Source organism: Macaca thibetana, chromosome 14 (genome assembly GCF_024542745.1).
Source record: "Macaca thibetana thibetana isolate TM-01 chromosome 14, ASM2454274v1, whole genome shotgun sequence".
Classification (NCBI taxonomy): domain Eukaryota; kingdom Metazoa; phylum Chordata; class Mammalia; order Primates; family Cercopithecidae; genus Macaca; species Macaca thibetana.
In genome coordinates this window covers 92,655,367-92,670,826 of record NC_065591.1, presented here as the reverse complement: position 1 = coordinate 92,670,826, position 15,460 = coordinate 92,655,367, and the positions used below count along the sequence as shown (strand labels likewise).

Below are 15,460 nucleotides of genomic sequence, written 5' to 3'. Positions count from 1 at the left end.
CAAACCTCATTTTATTGCACTTAGCAGATATTTTCTACAAACTGAAGGTTTTTTACAACACCGAATCAAGCAAGCCTATTGATACCACTTTGCCAAAAGCATGTGCTCGTTTCCTGTCTCCATCACATTTTGGCGATTCTCACAATATTACAATTTCTTCATTATTGCTACATCTTTATCATGACCTGTGACCAGTGCTCTTTGATGTTACCATTGTAACTATTTTGGGATGCCATGAACAGTGTCTGTATAAGCCAGTGAACCTAGTCAATAAATGTTGTCTGTGTTTTAACTGTTCCACCAATCAGGCAGTCCCCCATCTCTGTTTTTCTTTTTGTGCCTCCCTATTCTCTGAGACACAACAATATTAAAATTAGGCCAACTAATAACCCTACAATGGCCTCCAAGTATTCAAATGAAAGGAAGAGTTGCATGTCCCTTACTTTATTATTTTTTATTTTTTAATTTTTATATACTATATTATTATTATTATTATTATTATTTTGAGACAGGGTCTTGCCATGTTGACCAGGCAGGTCTCAATCTCCTAAGCTCAAGCAATCTGCCCACCTTCACCTCCCAAAGTGCTCGGATTACAGGTGCGAGCCACCGTGCCCAATCATCCCTCACTTTAAAGATAAAATGATCAAACTTCATGAGGCAGGCACAACAAAAGCCAAGACAGTCTGAAAGCTAGGCCTCTGTTGTCAGTCAAGTTATGAATGCAAAGGAAAAGTTCTTGAAGGAAATTAAAAGTGCTACTCCATTTCTCCTAGTTCCATGAGGTAGGAGAAAAAAAAAAAAAAGATGCCACTTCAGTGAACACACAAATGACAAGAAAGCAAAATAGCCTTATTGCTGATATGGAGAAAGTCTGAGTGATCTGTAGATAAGATCAAACCAGCCACAATATTGCATTAAGCTAAAGCCTCATCCAGACCAAGGTCCTAACTCTCTTCAATACTATGATTTCTATAAGACAGGTGAGGAAGCTGCAGAAGAAAAGTTTGAAGCAAGCAGAGGTTGGTTCAAGAGGTACAAGAAAAGAAGCCATCCCCATATGATAAACGAGCAAGGTGAAACAGCAAGTGCTGATGTAGAAGCTGCAGCAAGCTCTCCAGAAGATCTAGCTAAGAGCATGGATGAAGGTGGCTACAATAAACAAGAGACTTCCGATGTGGTCATGAAGCCACCTTCTATTGGAAGAAGACGTCTATAGGTCTTTCCTAGCTACAGAGGAGAAGTCAACACTTGGCTTCAAAGCTTCAGGCTGACTCTCCTGTCAGGTGCCCAAGCAGCTGGTGACACTGAGTTGAAGCCAATGCTCATTTACCATTCTGAAAATCCTAGAGTCCTTAAGAAGCATGCTAAATCCACTCTTCCCATGCACTAGAAATGGAACAAAGCCTGAATGACAGTACCTCTGTTTACTGAATATTTTAATCCACTGTGTGGTTAGAGGCCTATTGCTCAGGGAAAAAAAAAAAAAAAGGTTCATTTTAAAATATTACTGCTCACTGACAATGTACTTGGTCACCCAAGAGCTATGATGGGGATGTACAAAAAGATTAATATTGCTTTCATGCCAACGAACACAATATCCATTCTGTAGCCCATGGATCAAGAAGTAATTTCAACTTTCTAATCTTATGATTTAAGAGATACATTTTGTAAGGCCATAGCCGCCATAGATAGCAATTCCTCTGACGGATCTCAGCAAAGTACATTGAAAACATTCTGGAAAGGATTCACCATTCTAAATATCATTGAAAACATTTGTAATTCATGAGAGGAGGTTAAAATATCGTTAATAGAAGTCTGGAAAAAGTTGATTTTAACACTTATGTATGACTTGAAGGGGTTTAAGACTTCAGTGGAGGAAGCAAATGCAGATGTAATGGCAATAGCAAGAGAAGCGGCATTAGCAGTAGAGCCTAAAGATGTGACTGAATTGCTGCAATCTCAAACTTAAACAAATGAAGAGGTGCTTCTTACAGATGAGCAAAGAAATTGGTTTCTCCATGTGGAATCAACTGCTGGTGAAGATGCTGTGAACATTGTTAAAATGACAGCAAAGGATTTAGAATATTATATAAACTTTAAAAAAGCAGCATCAGAGTTTGAGAGGATAGATTCCAATTTTGAAAGAAGTTCTACTATGGGTGAAATGTTATCAAACAGCATTTCATGGTATAGAGAAATCTTTTGCACAAGGAAGAGTCAATCTGTGGACAAACCCCACTGTTGTCTTATTTTAAGAAATTGCTACAGGAACTCCAGCCTTCACCAACCACCACCCTGATCAGTCAGCAGCTGTGAACATCCAGGAAAGACCCTTCACCAACAAAAAAGATTATGACTTGCTGAAGGCTCTGATGATTGTTAGCATTTTTCAACAATAAAGTATCTTGTAATTAAGGTTTGCACATTTTTTAGACACAATGCTATTGCACATTTAATAGACTATGTATAGTGTAAACATAAGCTTTACATACACTGGGAAACAAAAAAATGTACGTAACTCACTGCATTGTGATATTCACTTTATTGCAGCCGTCTGCAACGAAACCTGCAATATCTCTGACATCTGCCTGTATAATAAACAGAGACACATAGGGAGAATAACATGTGACAGTAGAGGCAGAGACTGGAGTGATGCATCTACAAGCCAAGAATACCCTGGATGGCTGGCAACCACCAGAAGCTAGAAAGGGCAAGGAAGGGTCCTCCCACAGAGACCTCACACAGAGCATGGCATTGCCGGCACTTTTATTTCAAATTTCTTTTTTTTTTTTTTTTTTTAAATTTATTTATTATTATTATACTTTAAGTTGTAGGGTATATGTGCATAACGTGCAGGTTTGTTACATATGTATACTTGTGCCATGTTGCTGTGCTGCACCCATCAACTCGTCATTTACATCAGGTATAACTCCCAATGCAATCCCTCCCCCCTCCCCCCTCCCCCCCTCCCCATGATAGGCCCCGGTGTGTGATGTTCCCCCTCCTGAGTCCAAGTGATCTCATTGTTCAGTTCCCACCTATGAGTGAGAACATGCGGTGTTTGGTTTTTATTTCAAATTTCTAACCTCAAGAATTATAAGAGAATCACCAAGCACGGTGGCTCACACCTGTAATCCCAGCACTTTGTGAGTCCAAGGCAGGTGGATCACCTGAGGTCAGGAGTTAGAGACCAGCCTGGCCAACATGGTGAAACCCCATATGTACTAAAAATACAAAAATTAGCTGGGCATGGTGGCGCACCCCTGTAATCCCAGCTGCTCGGGAGGCTGAGGCAGGAGAATCCCTTGAACCCAGGAGGCAAAGGTTGCAGTGAGCCGGGATCACGCTATATATATATATGAATAAACTTCTGTTTTAAGCTAAGAAAAAAATCATTAATCTCTCTATATATAAACTAAATATATTAATGCAGACAGAGAAAATCAAATTTGAAATATTTTCGATATAGAATTATAGGGCTAACAAAATGGATGGGGTGAAAAATGGGAAGAGTTAGAAGGACTCAGTGTTTCCTGAGAAGATTACCAGATGCATGATGTTATAACTGAACAAAAAGGAATATAAAGAGAGCAAGCTGGAGGAAAAGAAAAACTTATTTTTTGACAGATTGAGTCTGATTTGCCTAAAGCACATCGGCATCAGGGTAGTTATATCTCCTAGGCTGGTAAAAATCAGGCCCAAAGTTTAGGAAAATTAGGTCAGGGCTGGAACCCTGGGAGCAGATGTTATCACACAAGGAAAGCAAACAGTCAAAGAGCTGAGAAGGCACCACCAATATTTAAGAGAAAGGAAGAAGAAATAAAATGAAAATGGAAGAGGAGCTCTGAAACATCACAGACTGAGAAACAGGTTCAGTGATGGAGCTGGAACTACAAGAAGTAATAACCTTAGCAAAAGTCACCCCTAAGGAAAACCAGAATTGCTTTTAAAAACTCCCTCCTTAGCTCATATGTCAACATCATTATTTCATGGTACACAGCCTTCCCAAATCTCCCACAAACAGTGTGCCTCTAAAAAAGTCACCTCGATTATCTCTAAAGTCGACGATTTTTAAAGAGAATGTTGTTCCTTAAGTTTTCCACAACCAACTTAAAAAAAAAAAAAAAAAGGACCTTTTTTTTTTTTTCAGACAGAATTTCACTCTTGTTGCCCAGGCTAGAGTACAATGGTGCAATTTCGGCTCACTGCAACTTCCTCCTCCCGGGTTCAAGCGAGTCTCCTGCCTCAGCCTTCCCTTCCCGAGTAGCTAGAATTACAGGCATTTGCCACCACGCCGGGCTAATTTTGTATTTTTAGTAGAAACGGGGAACGGGGTTTCTCCATTTTGGAAAATGACCTTTTTTTTAAGACAGGGTCTTGCTCTGTGGCCCAGGCTGGAGTACAGTGACGTGATCATGGCTCACGGCAGCACTGACCTCCTGGGCTCAAGTGATCCTCTTGCCTCAGCCTCCCAAGTAGCTGGGACTACAGGTGCACACCACCACACCCAGATAATTTTCTTTTTTTCCTATAGGGACAGGTCTCACTGTGTTGCCCAGACCAGTCTTGAACCACTGGCCTCAAATGATCCTCCCACCTCAGCTGCCCAAAGTAATGGGATTACAACCAACTTTTAAACAGTTGGAAGCCTGGGTGTGGTGGCTTGTGCCTGTAATCCCAACACTTTGGGAGGCTGAGGTGGGAGGATGGCTTGAGGCTAGGAGTTGGAGACAAGCCAAGGCAGCATAGCAAGACTCTATCTCTACAAATAATTAATTTTTAATTAAAATATGTTTTAAAACAAATTAACAAAACAGTTGGAAGGCTAGTCTTAGAGTCTTTTGATTCTCTAGTATTATAGAGTAACTTTTTCATAGAAGGAAAAGAAAGTCTAATACAAGTTCCAAAACCATAATGCGTAAATTGTTTTCACAACTGACTTTAATTTGCTTCCCCTTGCTATCCACTCCCACCCTCACCCCTTTTGGGCCCTATCTTTCATTCAGACATTTTAAGGAATAAGGAAATTAAATAAATGAAGAAGACAAAATTCTCACAACAGTGAACTAAACCAATTTACATAGCTCTCATTTGAAAGGGATAATACATTACACAGAATACTTATTTCTATTAGTGCCTTATCACTCCCGTCCACACACAGACACAGACCAGTCTTCCAAATTAAATCATCACTTTTCCTGTATATAAAAGAGAAAACTGAACCCGAGTCTTTCATTTGGATAAGCTCCAGTATATATTTACACACGAGGGAACACTATTTGGCATGTCTTTCATAGAGCAGTAGGCAATATGGCTTTTTAGATTTGCATGAGGAAATATCATAGAAATTCCACTACTGATGAATGCGCCTAACTTCCAAATAAAGGGATGTCATTCCATGTCTACCTACTTTTTTCCAGAGTAAAGCCAAGATTCAGGGATAGCACTATTATTAATCTAACAAGTTTATATACAGGCAGCAGTTTTCCCATTTTTTTTTTTTTTTACATATTACCTGACATTGACAACCTCCTAGGATGGTTCCCCATTCTTAACAAAATAGAAGATCCTCTCCAGTATACCCAGAGATGATCACCAAGTCAGATAAACCAACATTTTAGAATGTCATGTTCGGCATTTTAAAAACACCTTTAAAAATTAAGACCTTTTGAGACGAGTGCAGTGGCATGTTCCTATAGTTCCAGCTCCACAGGAGGCTGAGGTGGGAGAACTGATTGAGGCCAGGAGTTTGAGGCGGTAGTGCACTACGATCTTGCCTCTGAATAGCCACTGCACTCCAGCCTGGGAAACACAGCAAGACCCTGTCTCTAAAAATTAAAATAAAATTAAAAATTAGGGGACCGCGCACAGTGACTCACACCCGTAATCTCAGCACTTTGGGAGGCTGAGGCAGGTGAATCATACGAGGTCAGGAGTTCCAGACCAGCTTGACCAACATGGTGAAACCCCATCTCTACTAAAAAGACAAAAAATTAGCTGGGTGTGGTGGTGCACGCCTGTAATCCCAGCTATTCAGGAGGCTAAGACAAGAGGATCGCTTGAACCTGGGAGGTGGAGGTTGCAGTCAGACAAGATCACGCCATTGCACTCCAGCCTGGGTGGCAAGAGAGAAACTCTGCTTCAAAAAAAATAAATAAATAAAATAAAAAATTTTAAAAAAATAGACTTTTACCATAGAATCTAAAAATTGGAACTGAAAATCTGTCATAATTGATTTTACATAAAATAATCTACAAAGTGTTATTAGTTTTTTTTTTTTTTGGTTTTTGTTTTTTTTTGTTTTTTGTTTTTTTTTGAGACGGAGTCTCACTCTGTCGCCCAGGCGAGAGTGCAGTGGCCGAATCTCAGCTCACTGCAAGCTCTGCCTCCTGGGTTCACGCCATTCTCCTGCCTCAGCCTCCCTAGTAGCTGGGACTACAGGAGCCCGCCACCTTGCCCAGGTAGTTTTTTTGTACTCTTTTAGTAGAGACAGGGTTTCACCGTGTTCGCCAGGATGGTCTCGATCTCCTGACCTCGTGATCTGCCCATCTCGGCCTCTCAAAGTGCTGGGATTACAGGCTTGAGCCACCGCGCCCGGCCTTTTGGTTTTTTTGACACAGGGTCTTGCTCTGTTGCCCAGGCTAAAGTGGAGTGGCACGATCATGGTTCACTGCATCCTCAACCTCCCGATTTTCAATCTTTCCACCTCAGCCTCCCAAAGAGCTGGGACTACAGGCACACATCACCACACCAGTTAATTTTTTGTATACTTTGTCGAGATGGGTTTTCATCATGTTGCCCAGGCTGGTCTCCAACTCGAACTCAAACAATTCGTCTGCCTCGGCCTCCCAAAGCACTGGGATTACAGCTGTGAGCCATCACGCCCAGCCACTATCAGTTTTATCCTAGCTTTTCCCCACTATATTCCACGTAAAAATTAAATTAGAAGAATTATTCTCAAAATCCTAGAAAATTCAGGCTTACTTTTCCTCTTTTATGTGTTCCCATGTCTGCAAAAAGGAAAAAGGTTGGGACAACTGACAGATTATTAGCTACTATAAGGTACCTTACTAGTCCACAGTTCACATTCCTTACACACAGTGTTCTATCTGTGTTCCACCAAAACATTTTCTTTAGTATTATAACTGGATTCTTGATAACAGAATCAGAATACTGCAGATATAAAGAATAGAGTATTCTGATTAACCAAATATTCTGGTTAAATGAATCCTAGAGGCCAGGTGCGGTGGCTCACCCCTGTAATCCCAGCACTTTGGGAGGCCGAGGAGGGTGGACTGCCTGAGGTCAGGAGTTTGAGAACAGCCTGGCCAACATGGTGAAACCCCATCTCTACTAAAAATACAAAAAATTAGCTGTGCGTGATAACGGCCACCTATCATCCCAGCTCCTTGGGAGGCTGAGGCAGGAGAATCACTTGAAACCAGGAGGTGGAGGTTGTGGTGAGTCAAGATCGCGCTATTGCATTCCAGCCTGAGCATCAAGAGCAAATGAATCATAGAGAGAAGAATCTACCTTACCAGAAATATCCAGACTGATGTTTAAATTCACCTAGCCAAAGACAAAATAATTAAAACAATTACATTTCCATTGACTGTCCTGGTATCATCCTGCCTCTTTTCCTTTGCTTCAAGGGCCATTAAGGTAAACAAATGTTATGTAAGTTGCTATGCTTATACAAAAACCAGCCATTATAACTCAGAATATGGCAGCTGTAAAACATGGAGCACAGACCCTGTGCCTTACAGATCCAGGTACTCAGCAAGTGTTTTTATTATTTACTACTTCTTTTCCAGACAGAGTCTCACTCTGTCACCCAGGCTGGAGCGCAGTGGTGCGATCTCTGCTCACTGCAACCTCTGCCTCCTGGGTTCAAGTTATTCTACTGCCTCAGCCTCCTGAGTAGCTGTGATTACAAGTGTGCACCACCACGCCTGGCTGATTTTTTTGTATTTTTAGAAGGGACAGAGTTTCACCATGTTGTCCAGGCGGGTCTCGAATTCCTGACCTCAAGTGATCCACCCACCTCAGCCTCCCAAAGTGCTGGTATTACAGCCGTGAGCCACCGCGCCTGACCTCACGTGATTTTAATTTTCAGGATGAAAGTCAGCAAGAAGCAGCCCATGGTTGATGAGGCCTGAACCACTGGAGATATACTATAAGGATTATCAGATGCTGGGCAGAGATTCAGCAGGCTAGAGGAAAAGGAAGACTGGAAGAGCTGCAAGGTGAAATTGGTGAGTGGCAGGTAGAGCTGCAGGGAGGCTGGCACCTGCCTAGAAGGCTGAAATGAGCAGAAATTACCATTTATACCGCAGAGATGGCTGGGCAGAAAAGGTGGCAATCATGGCTCTGGCAAGAAATCAATATTCATGAAAGTGACTTAAGATTAAATAACCCCCCTTTCCTTCAACCTTTCTTATCTATCTAAAATAAACATTTCAGTGTTGCATATCATTTACTTAATGCAGCTTATCTCCTCATTTTAAAATATTAGGATGTTATTTCTGTTTATGAATCTAGAGAAAAGATTTGCCACTCTCCATATACACATTAATAAAAACTGCACTTGACACCAAAGCAATCCCGGCCAGGTGCTATGGATCACGCCTGCAATCCCAGCATTCTGGGAGGCCAAGGTGGGTGGATCACTTGAGGTCAGGAGTTTGAGACCCGCCTGGCCAACATGGTGAAACCGCATCTCTACTAAAAATACAAAAAATTAGCCAGGAGTGGTGGCACACGCCTGTAATCCCAGTTACTTGGGAGGCTGAGACAAGACCTGCTTGAACCAGGGAGGCAGAGGTTGCAGCAAGCCAAGATCATGCAACTGCCTGGTGACAGAGCGAGACTCCATCAAAAAAAAAAAAAAGAAAGAAAAGGAACCAATCCTAATGTAAGCTTTATCGTTTTCATCTTATATAATCTGAATAATTCTTAAACACCATCATTAACACAATCAGCACTGTACTCTAAGAAATGTTAATAAATGAATGGAGACTTGCTACATCAGCTCTTCAATGACTTAAAATGTAGTGGTTACCTGAGTTTCCTGCACTATGAAAGTACCTTGATCATAACTGTAATAGGCAGTGCAAAAGGCAGTTATTGCTAAGCCAGTCTCCACTAGATAGGAACTGTTTTTTGTTCCAACAGCAACCCATTCTCTGACCTAACCCAGAAGAGGCCTTTAATTACAACCGGCTGAAAAAAGAAATGTAGGAGAAATAAAGATACTGTTAAAGGGCACCTATTAAGCTCATGGAGATCATGAGAAGAGAGGTAAGATGGAAGTAAATAGGCAGCCCAATTTAATTTCACTCTAATGAGCGCCAAGGCTCACATTTAAATTAACACAAGTATAACTGCTTTTACTTGCAACAGGTCTCTGGAAACAGAACCTTAAAGCACCACATTCCTAATCTACTAGTTCCTAAAATTAATTACAGCTCATCTGAAAGATGCAATTACTTCTGCTCATTTAACTTAAATTCTAATGATTATAAGAAGTAAATGAATGGTTGAAGTAATTACACCTCCACACCTCTGATTAGGCTGCCCAACTACACAAGCAAACAACCTTAGTGGAATAAGGAACTCTTTGCCGAATAAACAGGAGTCTAGGATGAGTTCCACTTTAAAAAAAAAAAAGAAAGAAACCTACGTGCAAATTTAAATAACCAAAAAGAGCCTAAAACAATGGCAGTTCTTACAAAAAGCTAAAGAATGACCAAGTAAACAGGGCAGTAACTATGGGAAGTCTCAAATTTTGTAAACTTGCCTTTTCCCCCCTTTTAATCTTTCCTTGTGCCACCAAAAATTCTAGTAGCAAAGTGGGCCCAGAACACACACACAAAATCAAAGCTGGCTTAAAAAGTAAAACACTGAGTGAAAAAAGGCTAAGCTGAGTTAGTGAAACACAGAAAATGAAAGGCAGAGGTACCTCATCTTGCCTAAGACATTTCCACCTGCTGTTTGCACTTAGGGTTTTCCTTTACTAAAAACACCTACTTAATTCCCAAATCAAAAATATATCATAGCAGTGTATCTCAAACTGAGGTCTGTGGACACTAAGGGTAGACACCTTTAAGAAACTGTGCTCTCCTCTGGCTAATGCCTTAATTGACTGCACTGTCCACATCATCAACATAATCGGTGCCATGTTCATTTGGGTCATGGATCACTAGTGCCAGGAACAACTGCTACCAGAACAAAGGCAATATGACCAAGTAATAAACAAATAAAGCTTCTGATGGAAGGAAGGCCATCATCAGGGCAAGAAGATTCTCAAGAACTGCAGGTTGCAACTGGGAAAAGTAGTGAGAAAATGAATCACCAACAACACACCAGATATTATCAGCAAACTCTGAGAAGAAAATTAGCTTCAGCACAATAATATCGTCCATTAGATTAACTAAATGTTGCTGACAAGTTTTGTATTGGTTTCACAATATTGTTTTTATTTACTTTGTAAACTGATGTTAAGATTGCATGAATGTTATAAGCATAGAATTATAGTTCCATGCTTGTGTATATTTAATTATCACAAGAAATAATTAAATGTATACAAGAGTCCTTTATCTTTTTTTTCCTTTGATCAATACTAAACGTATAAGTTTAGAAACATTTTCCAAAAAGTAGACCAAACAGCAGGCCAGTTCCAGCTTAAGGGAACTAGAAGACTGAAATAAGGGAAAAGGACAGTCAAGATGCTGCAGGCTGGGGTGGAGAAGGAAAGATGATAATGCTCTCCTCACCCAATCAATTCAACTCAATGAGTATAACTCTAGCTATTTATTTCTTTTTTAATTTTTTATTGACAAACAAAAGTGGTATGTATTTATGGTGTACAATATAATGTTTTGATAGACATAACATGATGTTATATATATTTCACACATTGTAGAATGGCTAAATCATGCTGATATGATCATTACCCCATAAACTTATCACTTTTGTGTCTGTGGTTAGAACACTTAAAATCTTGTGGCACTGGGTGCGATGGCTCATGCCTGTAATTTCAGCACTTTGGGAGGTGGAGGCAGGCAGATCGCTTGAACCCAGGGGTTTGATGAGACCAGCTCGGACAACATGGTATAAACCTTGACTCTACAAAAAATATCAAAAATGAGCCTGGCCTGGTGGTGCATTTCTATGGTCCCAGCTACTGGGGAGGCTGAGGTGGGAGGATCACCTAAGCCTGGGAGGGAGAGGCTGCAGTGAGCCATGTGTGCACCACTGCACTCTGGCCTGGATGACAGAGTGACCCTGTCTCAAAAACATAAATAAATAAAAATCTCCTTGCTACTCAAGTTTCCATTCTGTCTATTCTCTTTTTGTCTCTTTTTGGGGGTCTGTGTATTCTTACAAGGAGAAAGCTCATTTTACTTAAAGATGACTCTTTGAATTCAAAAGTATAAAGACAAGAAAAAGTAAAGGGTAAATTATATAAAAAAATCAATTTTGAAATGTTTCTTTGAATGTAATTCCTAAAAGGAAAAAAAGTTAATAAGCAAAAGTAACCAACTCTTTCACAGCTCAAATTTTGAGACTGACACCTGTTAAAAGGATACAGTTCAAAGAATTATATTTGATGAAAAGGGTAGAGATGTTCAATCATACACCATTAACTAAAACTATTCACCAGTAAGAATATTTTCAAACATCACTCACAAAATATCTATGTGGCATATAACAAAATGACCAAACAATCCTGATGGTAAGATTGTTATAGATTTTCCTCACTTCACAGGAAAGTTAGGACTAAGAGAGGTTAACTTACTTGCCAACTATCACACTGTACTTGATGACACCAAAATTCAAATCCAACTCTAGGTCAATACACTTAATTAACTATTATCCTTTTTCTCCAAGTGCACATGAATCTTAAACGTAATAATAGATGTTTAAACACACGTTAAGTATCTTATATGTATTACTTAAAATTGAAATCATCTAGTTCAATTGAAATCTTCTAGTTCAATTTAAAGGAGCCTTCCAAATAGTCTACTGAAGAAATTACAACTTGAACCACAGAGCAAGGAGCATGTGTGACTTATCAGAACGGTCAGGTGTGTATTAACTAAGAGAGTGCAAGCCAAAACTCTCACGGGAAAAGTTAACAACAGGGATAAAAATAATATAATATGCTTAGAAATACATGGATGATTGTCTGCTAAACATTTTACATTAAGAATGCATTAATTGGCCGGGCGCGGTGGCTCAAGCCTGTAATCCCAGCACTTTGGGAGGCCGAGACGGGCGGATCACGAGGTCAGGAGATCGAGACCATCCTGGCTAACACAGTGAAACCCCGTCTCTACTAAAAAATACAAAAAAATAGCCGGGCGAGGTGGCGGGCGCCTGTAGTCCCAGCGACTTGGGAGGCTGAGGCAGGAGAATGGCGCAAACCCGGGAGGCGGAGCTTGCAGTGAGCTGAGATCCGGCCACTGCACTCCAGCCTGGGCGACAGCGCGAGACTTCCTCTCCAAAAAAAAAAAAAAAAAAAAAAAAAAAAAAAAAAAAAAAAAGAATGCATTAATTATTAACAAAAATAACAGTGCAGTGCTTAAAAAAAAAAAAAAAAAAAACTGAAATGGATAATGGATACATCTATTGAATAGTCTGTATAAAGTTAGGGAAGGTGAAGTCCTCACCAGGCAGGAAAGAAAAACAGAAAGGACAGACTGGGGGAAGAAGAGCTCCCTCAGTGGAGTGGGCAGACTCATGGTACAGGGAGGCTCCCACAGTGGAATGGGCAGCCCCATGGTACTCTGCCAGGGGACATGTCTGGGCTAGTGGTCAGGGCAGGGGCAGCCAGTGATATAGAACCAAGCAGGCCTCGAATCCTTTTGACATACTCCTCCTATTATCCAAGCAGCTGCAGCCCAGCCTCAGAGCATCCTCCCCAACGGACAAAAGGTGGCTTGGTAGGAAAAAAATCAGTGCAATAGTGTGACTTCAAGGGTTCCTTTGCTCCAAAATCCCTCCTATTTGGCAGCTGCTGTTAGGAATTATTTTACCAAGGAATAAAATATTTTCCTTTTCACAATGAAAGAAGTAATAATCAAATGTTAGTTACAGCAATACACTCTCACCACAAACTTAAGAATCCTAGAAACACAGCAGGTTGTATATTTGAGTACATAAGCCAAATTAATGATGCAGGGCCTATATCTTCAAAGAGCCTACACTCCCAAGATTTCTTCACTTATGAATGGAAGAACAAACTATAATGATGGGAATCACCTGACTTTTTACAAAGCTAGATTCAACCATCATAATAAAGTATGTAATGTCACTTGTAATATAATGTACCTGTCAGAGCATTTATCACAGGTATGTAAGTATTTTCAACTTCTAAAACACTAAAGTTTATCTCAAGCAGAGCGGGGAGAAAAATGTAGAACATCTGGCACCTCCAACAAGAATTGGCTTGGCATTTGGCACTCTGAGATGCAGCTCTTTTTGAAGAGGCATCATGCTGTCTTAGATGCAAAGAGGTTAGTCCCGTGAGACTTTAACCAGGATTTGCAAGCCAGAGGAAGGACAGTTCACATTAGTGTTTACGCAGGGTGACAAGAATTGCAGACAAACTATATTTTTCACAAATCACAGTAAATGCCATTATCAGTAGTAGCCTCGAATTCAGAAATTAAGTGAATATGGGCATAAAATACATTATCTTTACCTTGGTTAAGTAACACAAGTGGTTAAGTAAATGTTTTAACATTTGGGATGGTTAAAATAAAAGATATTTTGGAGCACACTAATTTCAAGACATCTTGCTAAGCTCCCTTCTTACTGCTAATACGTGTTTCAAAATATAGATCCGATGCTAGCATGGTCTCAGTTTTAGGCACACACATCCCTACCATGTTATACAAAGATGATGCCCCCATATATGTCCTGGGGATTACTAGATCACCCAAAGGTCTCTCTACCTTTTTAAAGTATCTCATTCACCCAGCTTTAAGTGACCAGAGATTCCAGGGCTTCATTTCAGTAGTTAAAACGTCCAGAAACCTCTATTAAGATGCAAATACTTTTCACAGGCTCCTTTGAAGATGGAAAAAAAAGAAAAAGAAATAAATAATTTTTTTTTTTTTTAAGATGCAGATACCTCCTGGGAAAGATAACAAGCCATATCATGTAGCTGTGCTCAATTCTCTGTAAGAGAAACTCCTGAGTTTCAGATACTCTTAGGTTCTTAGTAATTGAAAGCAAAGATCCAGAGGATACAAGAAGGAGGCAGGAAAATTTGGTCAGGAGGTGTATGGGAAAGGAGGTGGAAGAAGCCCTATATTATACACTATAACGGTCTTTATATTCTATAGCTCTTCAAAAGTTCTGATTGGCCTTTAATTCCTGAACTTCCATCCCAATGACACACCCAACACCCACACAATGCAAACCAAAACTAAGACGCACAGAAAACTTGCAGAGTTAAAATGCACTGGTGTCATGCTGTCTTTGATTATCTTACAAAATGGCAAAACTGCAAATGTCTGCTTTTTAAAAAGCCAACTCAATGACTGTGTCCAATGAAGAGCTACTGATGTACGGGAGAAATTAATAACTTTCTTTGAATATCACTAAACTAGCCTAATTTTATCCTTAAGACAAACTCTTGATTACCCCCTTAAGGGCTTTTTTAGTTCAAACTATTAATAGACACAACAATGTTTTTTAAAAAATTTAAAGTCCCCAACATCTTTCTAGGAGCATTACACAACAAGATGACTTTGAACGACTTTCCTCAGGCTGTGTTCCAGTGCCCTGTAGAGAACTTTCCCTTCCCTGTAGATATGTAAGTAAATAAGTAAAGAACACCTAAGAACAAACTTTGTTGGCCACCAGCAGGGGAGCTCTTCAGCTTTTGTCCCCAAATCCATTCAAACAAAAGAAGCTCCGACTCTTCCAACCCACCCTTCGGACCCGCACCCCGCGGGGACGCTCTGGATCCGGGTGCCCACTCCCCCGCCAGTCCTACTTACTCCTCAACGCCCCAATGAGCAGAGAGCCGTCCTTAATGAGCTCCTTGATGAACTTGTTGGTTCGCTCCAGCTCAATCTCGTGACACTGCAAGCGCTCCCTGAAATCCGGGCTGTCCAAGTAGGAATCGCTGAACTCCAGAGTGGGCAGCCCCATGGCACAGGCGCTGCCAGCGGCGGCCGCGGGAACGTCCGGTCCGGCGGTCAGGGCGGGGGCAGCCGGCGGCCGCGGCGGGCGCTGGGGACGCGCGATCGCTGGGAAGGCGCCGGGACGTGAGGGGACTGATTGCACGAAGGAAACGGGCCCCGAGCCCCGAACCGCCTGCGCGGGGCTCAGTCTTCCTCTCCCGAGGCAAGGCGAGCGCAGGCGCGGGCGGCGGGCCGAGGCGCGGGTCCGCTCAGGTTGTTGTCAACGGGACGCATCGTCGTTCGGAGTGCTGGGGCGG

The 15,460-nt window shown here is 41.1% G+C and overlaps 1 protein-coding gene across 1 annotated transcript in view; it reads right to left on the bottom strand.

The window, feature by feature from the left end:
* ARHGAP42 (Rho GTPase activating protein 42) overlaps positions 1 to 15,243 on the bottom strand; it is a 309,626-nt gene extending 294,383 nt beyond the window's left edge. The window contains exon 1 of the mRNA XM_050758883.1: positions 15,018 to 15,243. Within this exon, the coding sequence (XP_050614840.1) occupies positions 15,018 to 15,171 (154 nt within the window). The 5' untranslated portion in view covers positions 15,172 to 15,243. The remainder of the gene's footprint in view (positions 1 to 15,017) is intronic.
* Positions 15,244 to 15,460: the final 217 nt, after the last annotated feature.